The sequence below is a fragment of the Pyxicephalus adspersus genome, chromosome 5, assembly GCF_032062135.1.
Source record: "Pyxicephalus adspersus chromosome 5, UCB_Pads_2.0, whole genome shotgun sequence".
Taxonomy (NCBI): domain Eukaryota; kingdom Metazoa; phylum Chordata; class Amphibia; order Anura; family Pyxicephalidae; genus Pyxicephalus; species Pyxicephalus adspersus.
The window spans coordinates 113,116,226-113,138,544 of record NC_092862.1 but is presented as its reverse complement, the minus strand read 5'-3'; the positions used below and the strand labels follow the sequence as shown (position 1 = coordinate 113,138,544).

General features: G+C 38.1%; 2 protein-coding genes across 3 annotated transcripts in view; one reads left to right on the top strand and one right to left on the bottom strand.

Moving 5' to 3' along the window:
* The window catches only part of TAX1BP1 (Tax1 binding protein 1), a 56,207-nt gene extending 44,020 nt beyond the window's left edge, over positions 1–12,187 (top strand). For both annotated transcript variants that reach the window (XM_072412481.1, XM_072412480.1), the window contains exons 13-18: positions 387–512; positions 2,778–2,873; positions 3,166–3,352; positions 3,835–3,986; positions 10,572–10,651; positions 10,931–12,187. In XM_072412481.1, the coding sequence (XP_072268582.1) occupies positions 387–512; positions 2,778–2,873; positions 3,166–3,352; positions 3,835–3,986; positions 10,572–10,651; positions 10,931–11,135 (846 nt within the window). In that variant the 3' untranslated portion in view covers positions 11,136–12,187. The remainder of the gene's footprint in view (positions 1–386; positions 513–2,777; positions 2,874–3,165; positions 3,353–3,834; positions 3,987–10,571; positions 10,652–10,930) is intronic.
* A 1,652-nt stretch (positions 12,188–13,839) lies between these two features.
* Positions 13,840–22,319, bottom strand: part of JAZF1 (JAZF zinc finger 1) — a 172,218-nt gene continuing 163,738 nt past the window's right edge. Inside the window, exon 5 of the mRNA XM_072412479.1 lies at positions 13,840–21,672. Coding sequence (XP_072268580.1) covers positions 21,496–21,672 — 177 coding nt within the window. The 3' untranslated portion in view covers positions 13,840–21,495. The remainder of the gene's footprint in view (positions 21,673–22,319) is intronic.

Below are 22,319 nucleotides of genomic sequence, written 5' to 3'. Positions count from 1 at the left end.
CAGTCACAGCTGAAAAGTGATCCTGATATTGATCTTCCAGTATCTGTATCTTTTCAAACCTCAGATAATTTGGATGATTTTTAGACACACGTTAACATACTGGGCCTAGTTGTTCAATTCAAATTGGTAAGCCGGTTCAATATTTTGTTTTGCCTATATTAGGTATATAGATCACCTATTCAAAAAAGTGTGAAGGGAATGTTTGAAAAAAAAGACAGAATAAATATAAAGCTGAGAAGTGCTGTAGAAACATCTTGCAAGTAGGAAGCATGAAAAATAATGGCAAATTTGAGCTTCTTTGTGCTTTAGTTGTGTTGATGTTGTACAGTATTACCATAAATTATTTTTCAGTAGCTAATATTCTGTGTACTTTCTTAATCTTCTAGGAGGAAAAGGAGAAGTGCATTGCTTTTGCTGATAATGCTGCCAAGATGGAGTTAAAATGGAAGGAACAGATCAAAATTAATGAAAGCGTAAAGCTACAGCTCGCAGCTATTGAAGACCAATATAAGGTATGCCTTAAGGCAGAACAGGCAAAGCATTTTCTGTTGGAAATTTTTTCCATTTATGGGTTGGATGTTGTATCTTGATTTCTCTTCACATTACTAAGATAGGAATCCTGAAATCTTATTTCTAGTCATATGATTTGAGATGTCAGCAGTTTTGCTTCTCCCCATCTCTGTCTCTGTCCCTTTGCTGTTAAAATATGCAATGTCTGCTCTTTAAAATACTTTGTACCTAAAAAAAAATTTTGGGAATTAAAATATGTAATAATTTATTTACATAAACCAAAGAACTTTTGTTATGACCCAAGACCTCAATGGCAGCTATCTTCTTCTAATTGATTTCCAGGTTTGTTAAATAGAGTGTATACAGCATATGTGTGAGTGTACATATAACTTTCTCAACCTTTTTTTTAACATAAGGGAACCCTTGTAATAACTTTTAGGTCTTGGGGAACCCCTGCTATATTAATTAAAATCATTAGATTACTGTGGCGGTCAGTAGGAAGAATGCCAGCTAGTGGGAAGAATGTCACCCGTACAGATAGCCGAAAAGATCATTGGTGTCAATAAAACTGCCCTAAGAGTCCAATGACAAATTGGTCATTGCTCAACCCTGGTTGAGAATCCCTGATCTAGAACCCCTTTTATGTACTGTTGCAAACAATGGCTCAATCACAAAAAAAGTAACAAGCAAAAGTAGATTTGAGGATCAAAGCATGTGGAATAAGCTCTGTCTACTTCTCCCTATCACGAAAAGCAATTGAATTTTAAGTCTCTGAAGTCCACCAATTGGGAAGCACTGCGATTAATGTTTCTTCAAGTGCTTGCCATTCCCAGAATAAAATTAAATAATAAATTGATTTCCACCCAAGCAGGTACAAACTATATATAATGTATCAAGCTCAGATCTTTTTTTTTCATGCAGAAACATAATGCAGGTTTATGTCGCTGTGAGGCAGCTGATGTTTAATTAAGATCAGGATCAAACAAAGATGACCATTAAATGTATTTGTGTTTCTGTCAGTCATGTCCTTGTGTAGGCTCTAACTGTGTTATTGAATTTGTCTGTTATCAGTGGGATCTCTTTCATAGTAGTGAAGCCTAGACGCTATGTTGTTTGGTTTGGCTACTCATAAGTGGCTAAGGCATGTTGTTCTAAGAAATACAGAAAAAAAGGATAAAATGTCCTTCTGTATAAAATGGACCATGCAAATACTCAATCATAGAATGATTGAGCAGAAAATTCACCTACCCCTTCAAACTCCAGTGCAAAAATAATTTGGTTATTTCTGCCACAAAATATTCCCTGTAAACTGAATTGCTATTTTAATACCAAAAGCCTATTAGACAGATTTTTATAGTTTGCTTCTGCTTTGGATACCCTGTTCCTGACTTACCTTACATTATATTATTATATGTAATTAGAACAGGTTTCTTTTTGTTATGTATTAAGGGGGCAGGAGGGAGGCTAGTTGTAATTAAAGTGGAGTATTTAAATTAGTTTTTTATCATAACATATTCACAAAATACAGGGCATCATAGCAAAGGAGAGCTCTTGCTTTAACCCAGAAGGGGCAGGTTAAAACACCTTGGAAAGTTTAACTGGGTGAGCTGAATTCTTGTTTTTTTTTTTTTTTTTTATTAATTACAAATGAAGATAGACAGTGCTGACACCATGTGCTAATAATTGATAGTAGTGTCAATGTGGTGGTATGTCAAAGAGGAAGGTACTGTATTTTTGGCACATGTACATCAAGATAAGATGTACTCGCTGTTTTTTTTTTTCCTTCTGCTTTACCTTACATGAAATGTGGGCAGATAGAAAACATTTCATCCAGTACTCCAACTTTTACATTTGTGAAAAAGCAATAAACATACATAAAACTAGGATAAGTATCTAAATACATCTGAATATTATATCTCTGTGATATATTGCAGAGCAGATCCCAACAAGGAGGGGGTGTAACAGTATGTTTACTAATGGGGCTTTACTTCTTTTAGATGTTTTAACGGGGAGAGAGTTGAGGTTGTGTTGGTGACCAAGCTGCATTGCTTAACATTGCAATTAACATTGCTTAATTGGTGACAAGTAAGGTCACTGACTGGACTGTTGGCTTACATGTCTAATGTGTTCAGGTAGCCGCTGACTGTAAACTAATCAGCACAGCATGAGTGTATATAAAATTAAGCATGTCATACCATGTCCAAGAACTTAGTTAAAAGGAACTTTATAGCCATGTGAATATGATAACAGTGAATCTCTTTCTTCAGATTCAGTCAGCAGAGAAGGATCGGGAGATATCGGAGCTCTCCTGCCATGTTGATGTTCTTCTCAGTGAAAAGAGCAGACTGGAGGAAACTATGAAGGTAAGAAGTTTTTTTTTTTGTTTCATTTTAACTGTTGGATACAAAAAAAAAAAAAAAAAAACGACAAAAGGCAGGGGTTTAAAACCATAGCAAATTTTCACACATCCATAAGTGCTCAATTGCAGCAGCTGCTGGGGTGCACTAGCAAGGTGGCAATACACAGCACACTGGGATGGTATGAAGTAGGAAGCCTCTTTTTCTGCAGGTATTATTTGCATTGTTGAATACATAGTAACAGGGCCACTTTAAATATGGGAACTGAATGCTATCTTTGTTTACCTCTTTTTTCTAGGAACTAGAAAGAAATTTGGAAAGACAGTCAGAAAGGGTGGCCAGTGGCCAAACGTTATCCGGAAGCAGCTCACAAGGTTTACAGTTTTTCAATCCCTATTGTGAAGAGCACAGAGCTGCACCCGTCATCCCAATACAGCCACCTGTTCTGCAATTTGGAAATCCATATGCATCCCAGGCAACAAGAGGTTAGTGAATCATGAGTTGTATTTATCGGTGAATTCTGTATTGATCCACTGCAACCAATCAGAGACTGACCCATGTCTTCCTAATACCTTTCAAATACAATAAAGTATATTTTCCATATTTGATGGAATGTAATTATTTGTACCCACGATACATAAGTACTTTCAATAGAAAATTTACAGGTACATTCAATTGCATCATAATCAAGGAGAGGAAATTGGTTGGTCAAAATAGAATTGCTTCAGGTCTGATGTTTCAGATGTTGTTTTTTAATTTGGAATAAAATGAGTCAAAAGTAAAAAAAAAACAAACAAAAAAAAGCCTTTGTTTAGTTCAGTCCTTACTGTGCTCATTATCACTGCTGAAGAATACTTGAACATTTGTGATGAAGCTGTGTAAATACAAGTATTTATTTGTGATCCTTGTAATAGAAATTTTACTTTAATACATTGCTTGGTTTTATACTGATATGTTTTGTACTTAGATGGGGCAGATGGTGCCTTTAACCCAGATGAAGTCCAGGGGCCTCCAGCGCAGGCACCGTCATGGGAATATGAAGGCAAAGTGGTCTGTAGTCAGCCTGCCCGTAACCTCAGCCGGCCGGACGGCCTAGAGGATCCCGATGATAACAATCAAGTAAGTTTATGTTTAAACCAGTAATGCATTTTGTTCTCATTGCCCACGCTAATGTATATACGTAATTCTGAAAAAAACAATCACAAGCTTATTTTAGAAGAACATTTTATAACACTGAAGCTTTGTGCTCTTTTTTTTGTACTGACTACCCACTGCATAAATCCTACTGCCTGAGATAGAACACAGCACCTTTGATCTGAGCTTGGATTTATGAATTGGCAGCAGAATTGTAGACAGAAAGACAAGGTAGCTAATTTAACAGGGCTAGTAATGTTCATCCTACTGCAAGAAAGACGCAGACTTGGAGACACTTAGCTTCTCTGTGCAGATGTTTCTCATCCCCATATTATCAGCCTAAATAAATCACCAGGACATGGCATTCTGGTATTGCTATACAAATCTGTAAATGTTTTAAAAACTAAAGTTAGACCTTTTTATTTTTTTTATTAAATAAAATTAACATAATTAAGGCAGAATTCCTGCAAGACAGTAACTAGATCATTTAAATACATCCATGTATACAAAATTATCTGCCAAAGTATGTTATTTATACACCCAGGTGATTTACATACCATTATATGCAGAAAGAAGGTGACACCAGTATTCTATGTTGGAGATTTGCAGCTTCATTTGTAGTAGGCTGCCTAAACAGGGTCTCCTTCAGCTCCCAATGCCTGAAATATGCGGGCAAAGCTTTTAATACCTGAGTGGCTCACAATCCACACTTTTCCAGCTGTTTGATAATTGCTGTGGAAGGATTAGTGGACAGCTATATTGAGCCTCTTACACTGGCAGAAAGTTTGGTAAACATACCAGGTTTATTGGGTGTTTTTTATGCTAAACAATACATAGAGACATTATTACTTTTAATATGAAAGTTAATAAATTGTAGGTTCCTGTATAGAGAGGTGTTGATGTGATTGCTTTGTTACATTTAGTAGGGCACTGAGGAATATGTCTAATGGGTGAAGTACGTTTTGGTATGGACATGCCAGAGTATTGACATAACATCGGTACAGCTGATTGCTTTCACCTCTCCGACATTGAGCTTGGAAGTCCTCCCAAGTGTAGCAGGCCTTTGCAAGTGTGGAAGGAAGTACATCCCCCCGTTATCTATAACTGCACAAGGTGCTACTCACACACTACATGACATCCACTGATACTTGCTTTTCTGTTAGGTAAAAGAAAATTTGCAAGGGGGGCTTAAGACACCAACACATAGTAATTGGCAGTTCTAGAAATTTCAGGGTGCTGTGTGCACAGCATGTTCATACATATATATGTACCTGCTTTCTCCTTCATTATTGGATTTACAGTGGGGCAAAGTGGCCATTTTGTTTGTTGCTTGAAAAGCTTGATACCTGGTAGCAAATATCTTTGCTCCTCGAGCTCTCTGACAAATGTACCAGTCAGGTGACCTCTCTTCCAACACAGCTGGCTGGTACGGTACATGGTACATCAAGTTTTCTTTTTGATTCCCTAAATTAAATTGAAATGTCAGCATGTTTGTTAGATTTGCACTTCTACATTTAGACTGGAGGACCTCCTGATCTCAGCAAAATACAAGTGATGAGAGATACTTATCTGTTGAATAGTGTGATCTTTGCATTACAGTGGTACCATGACCTGTTCCTCATTTAGTCTAGTTTGCTGCGTTTAATTGCCATTAACCTTTGTAGAATGTGATAAGTTCTTTGACAGCTACGATAATAGCCTTTGCACTCGGCACCCATAATGGAGAAAACAAGCATTTCTCCCTTTTGCTTCACGTCCCCGGTGTCTCTGATTGAAGATAATTAGAAAGCCTGTCTGGGTTTTTTTTCTATCACCAGTTTTAAGGTCTAAAGTGTTTTCTAAGTGATGTCACCCACCTTCACCTCATATGTGGCATATTGTCTGCTCTCACCGCTGGCAGGAACATTACACATGACAGGAGATGCTCTCCTCTAGTCAGCGGGGGGACTTCAATTAGCTGCTTGTTCATCCTGACCACCACCATCCTGTGTGCTGTCCTCCTACAAACCAGGGAGAAACCACTATAGGTGTGAGCGCTCATCACTGACACCGTGCTGGCTTTGTATCAGATAAACAAAAGAAATATACTGGCCTCAGTGCATAACTGTAATATCTACATATAAACACATACACACATAGCTTTCTTCTGGGTGGTCTCATGACTCCATAAATATTTCTCTTCTCCTCCAACTGCAAGGGGGGGGGGGGGGCATTTTGGGGTGGTCAACACCCTTAATGATGTGAATGCCATGCAGTAACTACTTTCAGCATTGATATTGATTAGGTGATGGACAAATGTCCATGACAGCCAGGGCTCAGAAGAAGTAGGTGCATTCACAGTTTAATAACATTTAAGCTTTCTCACGTATAGTGAAGGCAGGACAGGATTTTTAGCCTTGCTTGTTTCTAAAAAAGGACCGAACAATCATTATTAAAAGAAATAATGTTTTTTGTTTGATAAGCAATTCGGTTAATTGGCTTCCTCTCAAAAAATGGCCTTAGATTGTGTTAATGTCATATGACTATGGTAGGGACATTAGATTGTGAGCTCCTTTGAGGAACCGTTGGTGAGATGACTATGGACTTTGTAAAGTGCTGCGTAATATGTCAGCGCTTTATAAATACAAGTTAATAATAATAATAATAATAATAGGTGAGATGTTTACATTTGGATTAAAGGATATATAAACCAATAAGCTTACTTAGAACTTACTATTAGATGTGGTAGCTGCATTAGTATTGGTTTTCAGGCTAGGAACGTCTTTATGGAGTACTTCTATATATATATTACAATGTATCTCCCACCCCACATGTAGAGTAGATGAGGATTGCAGTCCAGTCTGGTCGGCAGGCATGGCTCCCTCTATAGATACTGTTAGGAGAGAATAACCACCCGGGGCAGAAAGCGTGTTATTTGCAAAATAACTAGATAAAAAGAAAAGTTAAATAAATAAAACTAATAAAGCCACTACATGTAAGGAATAGTAAGCTACAATATATTTGGTAGCTAAGCATAAAATGGACATTTCTCTGGGTGGAACAGGAACAATTATCTCCAGATGTTTGTATAGTGTAGCTCTTTTAGGCCTCATATTGGAAATTGGAGGAAAACAAAAGGGCCCCGATTTATTAAAGCTCTCCAAGGCTGGAGAGAGTACACTTTTAGAAGTGAAGCTGGGTGATCAAGAAAACATGGGCATGGGAAAGTGTATTCTCCCCAGCCATGGAGAGCTTTCATAAATCAAGGCCAAGAAGAGAAACCCCAACAGCCAATCAAATTTCAGTTTCTTATTCTTTAGAAAACCATTAGCTAAATCTGAATGAATGACAGGCAGCAACACTAAATACCACTTCCTTCCTATGTTATTATGATCATACAATTCTGCTACTTTTCATCTGTAATATTATTAGTGGGGTCATCAGTGCTTGAAGAGTTATGGTGGCTTTTAAAATTTGGTCTTTATATCATGGAGGAATAGAGGAGCTCAGCTATGAGGAGAGATTACCTGAACTGAATCTATTCTTCCTTGAGAAGAGACGTATAAGGGGGGATATGATCACTCTCTATAAATATATAAATGGTCCATATAGAGAACTCTCTTCCTAATTATTCACTTTGGGATCATTACAAAGAACAAGAGGGCACTCTCTGGGTCTGGAGGAAAAGAAGTTTAAGCTCCGGATAAGGAAGGGATTCTTCACTGTAAGGTCTGTGAAAATGTGGAATCAGCTCCCTCAGGAAGTAGTTTCAGCAACTACTATAGATTGCTTTAAGAAAAAGCTAGATGTTTTTCTAGAAGCACAGAATATAACTGGGTATTAAAGCATTAAAGTAAAAATACCAGTGGCTGTTGGTCCAGGGAACATCTGATTGCCTCAGGGAATCAGGAAGGAATGCTTTCCCCTGGTGGAGCAAATTGTACCATTTAAATTGAGCAAATTGAGTTTTTTTTTGCCTTAGTCTGGATCATCCATGTATATAGGGTTTTATATCTGGGATATGTTTATTTCACTAGTGGTTGAACTTGATGGACTTATGTTGTTTTTAAACCTGACTTACTATGTAACTATTACCCAATTTATGCTGTATTACAGACACTGAGCAACAGAATTCAAAAAAGTTAGGGTTACAATTGTCCTTTCTTTCCTGGTTATGACAGCAGCCCTTTATTCTCTTTATGCTGTCACTAAGGAAAAGGTAAAAGCTCCCAGATGGACTAGTGAACAGCATTAAAGATTCGTCAAGATATTTTCTTGTTCCTAGCATACCAAAAATAAATAAATATGCTGAAAATTTTCTTCAAATAAGGCTTTGCCATGTCCTCTATCCCATTGTCATTTCTAGCTATGTTATGTTTTTTTATAGCTGGTGGAAGAGACCACATGAGCAAAATCTCATGGCTGCTGCTTTCATCATCAGGGCCGGCGTCCCCCCTCGCCCCAGGGCAGCAATTATAAGCAGTGCCACTCAGGGTTAATGTGCCAATTTTTTTTTTTATAGGATTATTAGTTTTTGTAATAAAACTACTTTATTGAACCTATTTCATATTTAACATTGAACATAGTGGGGTGAAAATAAATAAGCGTTATGATGCTGTGTAAGCGGGAGGCCAGTGCCACGTTACTCCCTGTGCTGGCCATGATACTCATCAGTGCACTGCAGATACATTCATGTGTTTTTAGTGCTGCTGAAACAAAAGCACAGCTGACAGGGCCGATGATATGCTGCGGCCTCCTCCTGACAGGACAATTTAAGTGATACGGCTGAGTGAAGCAGACACGAGTGACATGCTTGGCTGCCTAGAGCTCCATGTACACATCACTCACTGCTGCGCCACCTCATGCCGGCTGCCTGGGGAGGGGGTGCTGGGATGTCACAGCCTCTTACTCATGCACACATTTACACGCTGATGTGATAGGATATTGTTTGCCCGGGTGCTTTATTCTATACAAATTCACACAAATCCTTCTCAATTACATTGTTTTATGTCAATGTTTGATTTGCTTTGCCAAGATTGATTTGTGTTTTGCATTCTGCAGAATCCTATGCAACTAATGTAGGCCTGCCCCCCGCTTCTCTCTCTCTCTCTCTCTCTCTCTCTCTCTCTGTGTAATGGTGAGAGGAAGAGACCATCCAATTTGAGCTGTGATTGGTGAATAGAAAACCATCAGTCTGGTCACTAAAGATGGCCAACACCACAATCATTGCAAGTGGCTTCACAGGCTCAACCTTTATAAGGGCCCCATCCTATATAAATGGTGGTTACTGAGCACATCTGCTAAGGGTAAAGTAGAAAAGTTGAAAATGTCAATATAGAAACTGTAGTCTCATATCTTACAACCAGATGGCTTTGGGAAAAGTCTGAATCTGTAGCGGCTGCATGCAACAAAGGCGGCTTAAATATTATAGACACTTTACCTATCTGGTCAGATGTGTGAGTTATGTAAATACAACGGGTCTTATTACACAGTATTTTTATAGCTCGAACGTGTTATGTAGCGATGTGCAAAATCTTTTGTCCTTTCACTAGCTGTCCCTCTAAGGTGCTCACAACCTAATGTTCCTACCATAGTCATATGTCTTTATTACAGTCTAAGGTCAAATATTTGGGGGAAGACAATTAGCCTAACTGCATGTTTTTGGAATGTGCATGGAAACAGAAGTACCCTGAGGAGCCCCACAGAAACACGGGGAGAACCTGCAAACTCCATGCAGTGGCCTGGCCGAGATTCGAACCTGGAAGCCAGTGCTGCAAAGGCCAGAGTGCTAACCTCTGAGCCACCATGCTGGTTTTATGAGCAAACATTTAGCATAGGAGCATGTATACCTTCCATTCCCATCTATCTGTATCCAATACTTAAGGAAATGCAGCAGGATCTACTACAAGTGCAAACCTCTTTATTTGTAAATCAAGTGCAAAATAGTCACCCACCACAATTCAATGACAATTCATTATTGTATATTAAATAACCCTTTGCGTCTGTAATGCAGTAATTTGCCGCACCCCACTTATGATTATTATTGATAGTATATCAGTATTCACAGATGCCCAGCCATTATTACTAGCACACACGTTTACTGAGATTCATTTATATTTGGGATCTTTATCCTGTTTACAAATGGATACTAATTTATTTAAATAAAACATAGGAAACCATATAAAAAGGAATTTTCAGCACTGTACCATGATAGGGTGATAATAGAGAACATTAGGTTGTACAATGCAATATAACATTTATAAAAAAGGGTTTGTTTGGCATAAGTGGTAGACATTGTGAACCAGCCATGTGTGCAAACAGAGGCAAAGATAAAGAATGTTCAAAAGGAAAGTTCAGACAATTTTTTTCTTTTCTAAACAAGACAAAAATCCTTCATTTTCATGAAATATGTGTAAGCCAGTTGCTGTGATCAGCTGTAGATTTTGTCATACTTCTACCTGAGGCTTTACATTGTAAATGTGCCACCAAAAATAATTGTAAAAGTGCTGACGAAAATTAAAAAGTGTGTGAAGCTTTGCATCCCATATGATATGTACTAATAATGATTTTATGTCTTTAACCTCCTATCAGGATAATGATGACAGCTTTCAGCTGGACCAGGATCTTCCCAGCTTCCCTCAAGATCAGTCTGGCTTCTGCTTTGATCCAAGGTAACAAGCTGCTGATTATACACTAGAAGTAATATTATTATTATTATTAATACACAGGATTTATATAGCGGCAACATTATTACGCAGCGCTGTACATTAAATAGGGGTTGCAAAAGACAGACAGTGACATGTATTGTGCTAGCTTCCACCTACATTTCAGTTTCAGAGACACAATCACTGTAGTGTAGGTTTATAATTTAAAGCTTCTATCAGATGATCTCCATGAATTTACTCAGTCTGAACTGCAGCTGTAATTTATTCTATGATTCTCTGTTTAAGATATGCCATGCAGAGGAAGTGTCCATTGTGCACTATGGTGTTTCCACCCAACTACAAGCAGAGCCACTTTGAGGAGCATGTGGAGAGTCACTGGAAAGTATGCCCTATGTGCAATCAGCAGTTTCCTCTGGACTGCGACCAGCAAGCATTCGAGCGTCACGTCCAGACACATTTTGACAGCAATGTCCTAAATTTTGTTGAATAGGCCTATTCTGCTCAATGTATAAAGCGTAGCACGGTGAGAAGCTCACCTTAAAAACTAAAAGAAACCGCTTAAAGCAGCAACTTCAGTCTGCAATGTACACAGCTGCACTGCAATGTAACCAGTGTGTATAAAGTGCTGGAGTTCTTTGTTTATCTCTTGTAATGTAACTCTACGGTAGAGGAATTCATCTGTATGTCTCAGGCCTGTGCTGAGACTGCTCTGTACGTTGTACGTTTAGAAGCAACCTTCCTCTGAAACTTTAGCTGTTATGAGTGAGATCTGATGGGATTCCTGTGATAGAATGCTGCATGTCATTTTATTTTACATTTGTGTTGTTTTAGTAATGGTGGGCTGACATAGCAGGTCCTTTCACTGCTTATCTTGCGTTGTAACTACCATAAAAACTTTTCAAAGCTGATTAAATAAAGCATTGAAAATGTTCAATTTATTGTGTGCACATCTCAACTTTTGCACTAAATTAACCTTGTCTTCTGCACACACTGGAGGCTGCCATACTGTGTGCCGCGAGTCCTAAGAGAGGGAGAGGTTTCAGTAGTTTTCTTGTAAATGTTTTGGTCACCCCACCCAGTCCATTTTCACCCCTAGTAAAGTATAACAGGTTTACTAGTCTGCTTGGCTGTAATTTGGTAGAGAACCCCATCAGATTCAGCGCACTGAGCATTTTAATAGACTCTCCTTACATGTGAGTGGAACTATATCAATAGCTTAAAAAATTACTAAAACATTTTAATAGATGGAGAGAGATGACGGACATGAGGTAATTCTGTGTGAAGATTTTCACTTTGGGAGATTTTTGCACATCCAGCTAAGCTTTGGCCTTCCAGGAAAACGCAGGGATTGGCTGGTAGCAGACATTGCTGGATTGGAAGTTTATGTACAGGTTTGCTAGGTTAGGGATTGTTACCAAAGTGGAACAAATACTGATTGCTGAAATAATAAAACCTTGAATGTCTAATTCCAATAATTTATACAAAGATTATATGTTTGGCATTGTATTTTTTTCATTTAACAAAAATAAATTATAAAAGTAACTTTGGCTGCACAGTTTCTTCTGTAATCATCATTTTAAATAAACACAGTTATGTCTGGATTATTGCAATGAATTGATATTATCCCTCAAACATTTATTCAATGTATTTATTTGTGCCGCTCATATCTGTCCATCCCCTTCAGAGGAGCTTACAATCCAGTATCCCTATCCTTGTCCCTATGTCGGGAATTAATGACCCTGGAAATAAAATATTGCTTATAATACACTTTAGGAAACTGCATACCCCCATAACTTCAAGCAGAACAATTACTAGGAAATTCAATTTCAGTTATTTCATTCAACGATTTTTTTGGCTTGTGGCTAAAAAAGAATGTAAAATTAAAGTTCAGAGTTGAGCTTTAGTGTCATTAGGAAACACAACTTACCTTCTCATGATTATCTTTATCCAGACATTGCTTTAGTACATCTCTAATCTGCTTTCTTTATATGTAATCTGATGGTCTAGGATCACATTTTGCTTATGCAGGAGAGGCATTTCCAAACATGTGCTGACATGCTTTCAGTGTTAGAGCTTTGAAGGACAATATTAAACTTCACCTATGACACACCGGGCCTTGATTTATTAAAGCTTTCCAAGGCTGGAAAGGATACACTTCCATCAGTGAAACTGGGTGATCCAGGAAACCTGGAATGAATCTGGTCCAGGACTAAAAACATTTGCTTTGAAGAAATCCATTCCAGGATTGCTTGATAACCCAGCTTCACTGATAGAAGTGTATCCTTTCCAGCCTTGGAGAGCTTTAAAAAATTGGGCCCACTGAGACTGATTTACTAAAGAAGTTAACTTCAATTGTTCTGTGTAAAAAAACAAAACAAAAAACAAATGTTTAAATTACTGTGTGAGAAAGGGGGGAACCCCTACCATAATTACTATATCCACAGCTGCATGGTGGTCAGTAGGACGAATGACTGTTACATTGCTGGCCAGTGGAGAGCATGTCACTCTTACAGACAAAAAGATCATTGCTGTCACTTAATCTGACCTGAGAGGCACAAATTGCTTATTGCTTAACTTCCTGGATGGTTAATTTCTGTCCGGATTTATATGTCTAAAAGTGGTACATTGTTTTTCAAAAAATATATACTCCTTCTATTATACTGTAAAATACATTTTCATGAAAGACAATGTACTGCTTTTACACATATAAATCCATTGAATGCAATACAAAATAATTTGTAATTCTGGCCACTCCCCCAACACAACGGCCGCACACACCGACGGACTCATCAGATGCAGAGGACGCCGGCGAGAGGACGGAGATCGCAAAGAAGGCCGCCGGCAGACCAGGTAAGGCTCTTTTACTATTCTTTTCCATTGTTTTAGCTACCCCAAGTGTGTCTCAGGGTTTCCGCTTTTAGCATCGTTTTTTTACCCCGAGTCACACTCGAGGTTACCGCTGGGGAGGTTAAGGGACCCCTAGCAACTTCTGGTTCAATGCAACCCTGGAGGAGAGACACTGGTTCAGCTGGCGGTGCCCTTGTCACCATTCATGAAGTATATTTTTTTTGCTGACTTAATATAACAAATATGTGAAAGCACAGTTTTCCATTTTCCCTCCTTTTATGAGTGTGTATGTCAGTCTTACTTATCACCTTTAAAACCACAAGAAAAGAATAATGAGGCACTTGTACTTGTTCTCAGTCAGAGGCAGTTTATTTTTACTTTGATTTACATTTATAAGCAGCTTTGACAGGAGTTCTGGATTCATTAATTTGCCTTCAGTTTGAAAACATAAAACCCCTGTCACCTTCAAACTGAATGTACTCTGTCCCCAACAAAACATATGAAAATATAATTTAAAACACTTTTCACAGACACAGTACAATACATTCACTATACACAATGTAACAAAATAGTCCCATCCTTACCTGTTTAATAATACTGTCACACTGAGTAGGTAAATAGAAACTGGAGTTTCAGTTTTATAGCTGAAAAGAATTTACATGCAACAATGATATTATTTTACAACTGTTTAGCTATCAAGCAAACATCCTGCCTGGAATATAAAGTATGTTGCCAAAAAAGATACATAGATTTTTCTTTTCCTTGCAGGCTGCCAACATTGTAGTAGATAGCAAATAGCCAAATAGGGTTTGCTGAATGCCCCAGTCCATCCCCATGTCTGGATCAGCCAAGACAAGTGAAAAGTACCATGATAATGATTCTGATCCAACAGAAACAAAGCGTCCTACTGATTCATAACAACAGCAGTTGTTACTTTAATATGGAATATCTTAGCTTTCTAAAGCATGAACTTTTTATTTAAGGAGTATCTGGATTTTATTTTATGCTCTGAGTGTATTATTTACTATTGATTTACTGAAACATTTGATATTTGTTAAAGAAAAAAAAAGTTATTTTATATTTACTTAAATCCGTTCAGCATTCAAATTAATAACTTCATTTACTCTGCCTGCAGAATAGATATTCATAGCCCCAATAATAATGATTGGGCATGGTACAGCCCCTCTGTGAACTCTGCATATCATTGTTACAGTATGGTCCATGCTGTCATACCGGCTGCCTCTAAAGCTCATCACAGTCCTGCTCTGACAGCCTCTGTTTGCATTTTACAGGCTGTCAGGTGAAACCATAGGAAATTATAAGAACAAAGATGAAAAGGAACATCACAAAATGCAGGGGAGGTGAGTGTGGTTACCAGAGCATCCTTAGGACAACTTAAATTTGGCTTTCTCTGGCTGTGAATTATAAGGTTAAGTTTGGATGGATTGTTTCACCATTGTTTAGATGTCCATGTTTAAATATGTCCACCCACTCATTCTATTGTGCAGTGCACACTAGAGCGTTTTGAGGCTGCAAAGAAAACATGCCTACAGATTCATTTTTTAAGGAACCTGTTGAGATTACAAAGCTTTAAATACTACATGCCCGTAACAAGGTGCCACATACCTAAAGATATGAAAGAGCCTCCTGTGCATCCAGAACATGGACAAAGCTCCTTAATTTCATTTCAGCTGGGGTTTAAGTCAGGGTACAACTATACTGATCCTAGATTTTCATCCACATGAATAGTGACAAATCTTATTACACACGCAATGTGGGATACAGGTTTCTAGGAGAGATCTGTGATACATTTTTATGTTATCTTGTGAAATCTAAATACTTTGCTTGGTTTGCCCAAAGATGCTGATCATCCAGTGGGGTTTACACTTCCAGATTCCCAGAACTGCTGACCTCCAACCATGCTTTGACTTACTGCCCAAAGGGGAAATGCTTTTTCAATGTTAACATTTTAGAATCTGTTGAATCTAGTTCACTATAAAGATGAAAGTTTCCTGCTGGTCTCCTATTACACAGGCAAGGCATAATTCAGACATGGTGACTTCTACCTGCAGCACACAGCGCTTGGCTATCAACATGTGATTTGTTGGTTCACCAAGGTGACCTGTAAGGCTAAACAGATAACACAGTCTGGAATGAAATGACCATTACAAAGAAGTCAAAAGTAAAATACAGCTGAAGAAAACAAAACAAAACAATGGTTTAAAAATCATCCACTATAAACACCAAAGGAGAGTCACTATTCTTCCCATGTGATGGCCGTGTCTCCTTTCAATGTGGAGAATTTCGGGGTGCAATAATCACAATTATTGGCATTGCAGAAAGCATGAGCTTTGTTGGCAATCAAGAACTACAAAGTGCTTTTAATGTCTCCATGTAGAAATGGAGAATTTTCACAATTAGGACAAAAAACAAAAAAAAAACATGGAGTTAACACGAGAGGCAGCATTGCATGTTTGTGAAAACAAAGGCGAGAAAATATTTGATTATTCTTGAAATTAATGGAAACGGTCATGTTGATAGCTTCACAAATCTGTTGGGCGTCACACAATGATGTTGGGGGAGGGAGGGGGTATTTACAAAAAGCGAGCTGTAAACATTATAAAATGGATGCTTGGAATTCTATACAGTTTTTTCTTCATCAGGTAACAGGAATTCTGTTTAGAAAATCAGGCATTTATGATACTTGGCTAATGTGACACAAATCCAAAGTATTGTGTCTGGGAATTATCATTGTGGAGTCTTAGTGAAAGGAAATCTGTAGACTGCCGAGGAACTTGGAAATAATCAGACCCTGCAAGGTGAAGTTTGCTGAGGATGAAATCTATCTTTTGCAGAAACTCCTTGGTGGCTTTCCCTAAGTTTCTTCAGAACAGTAAAAATGAAGCTTTGTATATTAACATGCAGGCCCAGCTGCTCTTGGACATAAAAATGCCTTTAGAAGGCACTATACTGATTACAGCATGGAGATCAGTACGCTTACACACAGCTTTCTAGCGCTTGCGTATTATGATCATGTGACCAGCACATGACCCCCAGCATTACAGGATCGCACACAGGGCAAAAGTTATCAGAAATATCCAGAATGTACCAAACATTACCAAGGTTTTCAGAGGGACACCTCATTTGGGTCTAAACTATCACTTTTGCAAATCATAAGATGCTTCTGCATGTGTAAAAAATCTACACATCCATTCCCAGATATATAAAATGTGTTTGCAGTGTTCTAGCAGTTATTGAATAATAGTTATTCAAACTCTAGCACAAAAATATGAATGCATCCCTGGAATTTGGACATTTATATATATAAATATAGCTCCTTTCCGTCATGCAATTCTAGGGATTGTGTTGATGGGCTTTTGTTTGCGTCCATTGGGTTTTGCATTTACATACAGTTTATAGGAATGCAAAATCCTCTTGAAGCATGGTAGGAGGTCAACTGCAGGTTAAAAGTACCTGTTAATGAATTCTGAGTATTCTTAGTAGTATCTTAAACTGATGCCATCAACACAAGCCCAAGGCCTGTGGACATTGTCCCTAACCCTTGTACAGTCAGACCGGACTGTTGCTATTTGTGCTCTACCACAATTTCCTTTTGTAGGCTCTACAAACCCAACTGCTGACACTTGGCTGGCCATTCCCGCAGGCAGTACTGCAATATTTGCTGACACTGCACATTATTGAGGCAGACATGGTAAAAATCCTGTTGTTGCTCAAACCTGCAATGCTGCTCCAAACAACAAACTTGCTCAGTAATGACTAAAACAGTGATTGAGAGATTGGAGTGAGCTTTACGACACCTCAGCTCTGTTTACTTTACACATTTGGTCCAATAATGTTGCGTTTGAACACTTTCTTGGACTTTTGTCCCTATCGTTAGCACAGGATCACTGACATTAAGTAAAGCTCACACCCTTTAGTAGATCACAACATCAATAGTAACAACCTGGTCCACAAAAGAAAATTTGGCTATAAATGACATTTTTAGTCTCATGTGGTACCTGTAAATGCAGTGTCATCATGGTGACACCTTTCCACCTTCTCTTGCAAGCCGATGACAAAATGTTTGAAAACATTAAATGGTAACAAAAATAGAATAATCAAGATAATAGGAAACAATAGCAAGCACAACCTTTATATGTATGTTATTTAAGTATGAAAATATTTTTTACTATATGTTAAACATTCTTATTTATATTTTCATTACCTATGCAACCAATACCAAATATACTGAGTTTAACAAGTAAGGCAGGTTAACGAGTCTGAAGTGGTGAGAATTTGGTATTCAATGCACATTGTGCACCTGTCAATGGCAGGAGTCATGCAGGAAAAGCCACAATAAGACCCAGATGGGGGATTTCTCTTCAGCTTTTTGGGTTGTGTTCCAAATACAATGCGAGTGTGTAGATGGAGATTGTTACCCAGAATGCTTAATTTTCAGGCTCAGGGATCTCGCTGTTATCTGTTTGAAGGAAATGGTTTAAACAAAACATATCAGAAAAACATGGAAGCTGCCACTGCTGTCCTAAAAATGTATTTGTCTGGCTATCATGCTGATTCTTTTGGTTTGGTACTTCAAACTATTCACCTAAATGAAGTAAGAACTCAGAACTGGCAATAGTATTTCTTTCATGTGTCTGACACTTTATACTTCTTGCAGATCCTTAGTAACCAGCAGCGTGATCTTCACCCAAAACTCCATAGATCTCTGACATGCTGCCAATAAAATAAGTACCAGAATATTTCTATGGCTGAGCCATGTTACAGATTGCACCAGCAAGTGACTACGCAGAGAATAAGAGATCCCTGCCTGCATAGGTTGCTGATATTTCCCATCTAATTACTGTGCATGATTATCACAGGCCAGGGTTGCCCACAATGGGCTTCATGAACTACTAACAGGTTCTCTTGTTCACAGAGTCACAGGTCAAAAAACAACCAATTAATATACCTGTGACCCTATCAAGAAGTATGGAAAACAAGAACTGTTAGTGTTTACTGAGGACTCATTGCTTGTTTAATATATAATGATGTTCTGTCATTATTCATGAAGAACAGCAGGTATTTCAGAACTCTGAGTAATGGCTTTCCAGATAACAGATCCCATTTAAACGCTTACATATATTACACATACATACATACTTGGGAGGATTGCAGTCTAGCTGATGATTGGATGTGGGGTATAGGTACAGCCTAATGACCTTGCTTGTGCTCAGATGGGGATATTCTGCAAATAACCTGTTATATTTCTTTATAGTATGTACCAATTGGGAGAAGCAAAGGAAAATACTTGTTGTAACAAAGGTTCCGGTACAGGACTATTCAATCAGTGGTGTCTGGACCTCTTTGTAACCAAGTCCCAGTGTTCATCTGAGATAGTAGAGCTTAGTGTGGGCACACAGAGTGTAAGGATCAGAATATAACTGGAACAGGGAAAGTAAATAGGACTGTAAAGAACTAAGGACATGAACACAACCAGCCACTTCTACATCTGCACCTCCTGTTCTTATGTTATCCCACTTATCCCATAAAGAACCACACCTTTGGATATGGGGAGTGTAACAGACGTACATGTGTAAATATTACTTATCTCTTGCCCTCTATTGGTACAGTTATTTGAATTCGAAGTCTCTATAAGCAAGTCAGCATCCAGACTCTGTGCCTAGGATGTTCCCCAGCTGAAGCCAAGAAGGAAATCCTGTTGCCCACACTGTATTAGATAAAGGTGAACACAATGAGATTCGGAGATTGGCAGATTGTTCCAACAAGTGAACAATTTATAAGCCTCTGCCTTTTAAAAGAATTCTGCTATAACTAATGCCAATGACTGCCAAGGGCCCAGATTCCTAATTTTAGGATAAAGATACTAAAAATGAAAATGCATGTTACCAACATAATATTATTTCTTGTATTCTTTTTACCTCCTGGTTTGAAAAACAAAAATGACTGCAGAAATGTAACAAAACTTCTGCAATAATTCAGAAATGCTAAAATAAGGCCGACACTTGACAGTACCCACTCCTGGTCGTATGTATGAAAAATGTGCTAACAACATTACTTTTTATCCACAGCAACCATCAACTTTAACTTAATTTAAAAATGAAGCTGGATTTGTGATTGGTCACTATAGTTGTCTTGATGGACACTTTCCAGTTAAGCCGGATTAGTGACTGGTCACTATGGCTGTCTTGATAGAGAATTCCCATACCTAGGACCAGCTCTGTATAATTTGCTTTTACTGTCTTTGGGGTCTTTTCTGTTCTGTTCTGTTCTGTTTTCTCATGTGGCTCATGCATTTATTTTTGCTAGAAATGCTTCAGAAGTTAATGGAATCTCAGGCAGTAATAAAGCTATGTGCAACTTACTGACATCCATTATATCAGCTATAAATTATATAACCCCAGAAAACATGCCACAGGCAGCTTGACTTTAGAAGGGTGGCAGACATTTTGCTCTCTTATATTTTTACATTGTTATGTATCTTAGTTGTGTATTATTATGGCCTGCCCATATGCAGCTACACAGATCTTTGCTCATAAGGTGCTGTAAAATTGCCATTGGGAGACAGGTACCTCTAATCAGCCCCTGGCCACAAACTGTCTAAACTGCAGGAGGCTTTAGCTCAGTAACATTTATGTGATGTATAGAGCAAAAGTGCCATAACACCCAGCATTTGTTCTTTTTGAGACTCACCTAAAGGCTTGGTTTTAATGAGCAAACCATTTTACATCTTTACGGCAAGAATTTATCCTGCGTAGAGAAAGGACACAAAGTAAAATAACCCAATACAGCCAATCAGAATAAAAAAATCTCTAATGTAAATCTTATTGGTTGTTATGGGTTATTGTACACTACCGTGTGTAGTCAATTAATGGTTGTGGTATGGTGGCATTGTAATCTATGACTTTCACTAGACTGCTATTTAATTAGATCTTAGATATAACAAACCTCTGCCTACCCAGGTTGGTGTATTTGCTGCTTTATGCACTTTCCTGTTGTAGATTCTGTCTCATAGCAGAAACCATTTAGGGGCCACAAAAATATGAGCATTGTATCTTGCCATACTTAAGGATGCTGCCTGTGGCAAAATTGTCATCTGCCCTCATGGCAGGAACTATACATAGTTGTATATTCAGCCCAAGCTGCTGACTGCATGCTGCTGGCTATAGCATTTCACTGCACTCTGTATTTTATTATCACATAAAGGCCTCAATATTAATTGTAATTGTACTAAGAATAAACAGTCATTAGGTAGACATGGCATAGCGCTGAACCCTCCTTACTCATCATGATTTCCTATTCCTTAACTTATCAGGGTCTCACAGAAAAAAGGTTTGTTGACTGCCGTGATTTCATCCCATCCACATAACACTCTCACATCTAAACACCATAACATACATCACAATTGATTCTAATCCTGGAAAGGGGTAAGCATTTCCCCAAACATAATAATTCATATTTTTACTGTAGCACCGTAATAAATTAATAGAAATGGGTCTTGTGACTAATGTGTGCAAAGTACAAAAAGGTCATTTTTAGGATATACCTGTTTCCCATACACAATAGAACAAGCTGTATTATAGATTGGCCCAAAATCAAGCCTGTCAGTTCCCCAGAAACAGGAGTCTGTGGAATGAAGCTTAATCACCGTGGCTTGAGGCACTTAGTGCTTTAGACCACAGCAATGTCACCAGTTACTAGTGAACTGACTCACAATTGCCTTGGAAAACCAAATGCTGATCCACTGTGTATGGGAGACAGGTACACTTAGCAAGACAGGAAACTCCAAACAACTGGAATTCTTTGATTAAAGCATGTGCTGAAACTAAAGGTTTCATAGGACTTTTGAGCTCTTCCCCTGAAGTACATTGGAAAGGAGAAAAACAAAAACATAAAAAACAAAAAATAAAGAAGAACAGAAAAGGTGGCTATTGTGAAATTCTCATCTGCTGGTGAGGGTTTCTTGGCACAGATGTCGTCAGCTTTTATTGCTGCATTTTCCTGATAATCTCCGCTGAGACGGGAGGATGAAAATTGATTGTGTGGTGACGGAGACCCTGAGCTGTCTTGTAACTCTTCCCGCAGCGGCATTTGAAGGGTTTACGGACTCGTATTTGTGTTCGGTGGCCATTCTTGGCGTGGTACTTAATACCATTTACATTCTGCATGAGAGAAGAAGAATTGGTTAAAATATGACAGCAGACGCTAAATCATCATAACCCCGGCTATTTAGGCTACACGAAGGGAACTTTTCTCATTACTGTTCATCTACAGTCTAGAATAGAACCTGACACAATTTTCATATCACTCAAATGTAACATCCAGGCAAACATACTTTTAGTAACAAATATACAAAGATTTTAAAGCAAGAGATCTATACAAAGCAAGATATCTAGCTACACAGATCTATACGAAAAATGACAAGCCTTAAAATTGAATCAACCTGTAAAAAAAACAAAAAACAAATATATTTATGTATATATATAGACTTTAAAAAATCTGCATTAAAAAAACTGTTTCACGTTGCTCAAACAATACAAAAAAAAAAAATACATGTCCTAAAAAGTTAAGAGACATTACAGTATGGTACATGCAATGGGAGTATGGTCCCCCATTTTTCTGAGTTACAAAAGTAAAGGAGAGCCATGTTGATAAAATCTATGACATCAACTTGCCCCGATGCTGTTGTCTGGGTTCTTTCTGGAGTCATTGAAAATAATGGGAGCTGAGTTATATAAACAAATATAAAAGGATATGTTACCCATGCTTTGCTCTCACCAGCTCCTGTGCGTTATCCTCCCATTTACCC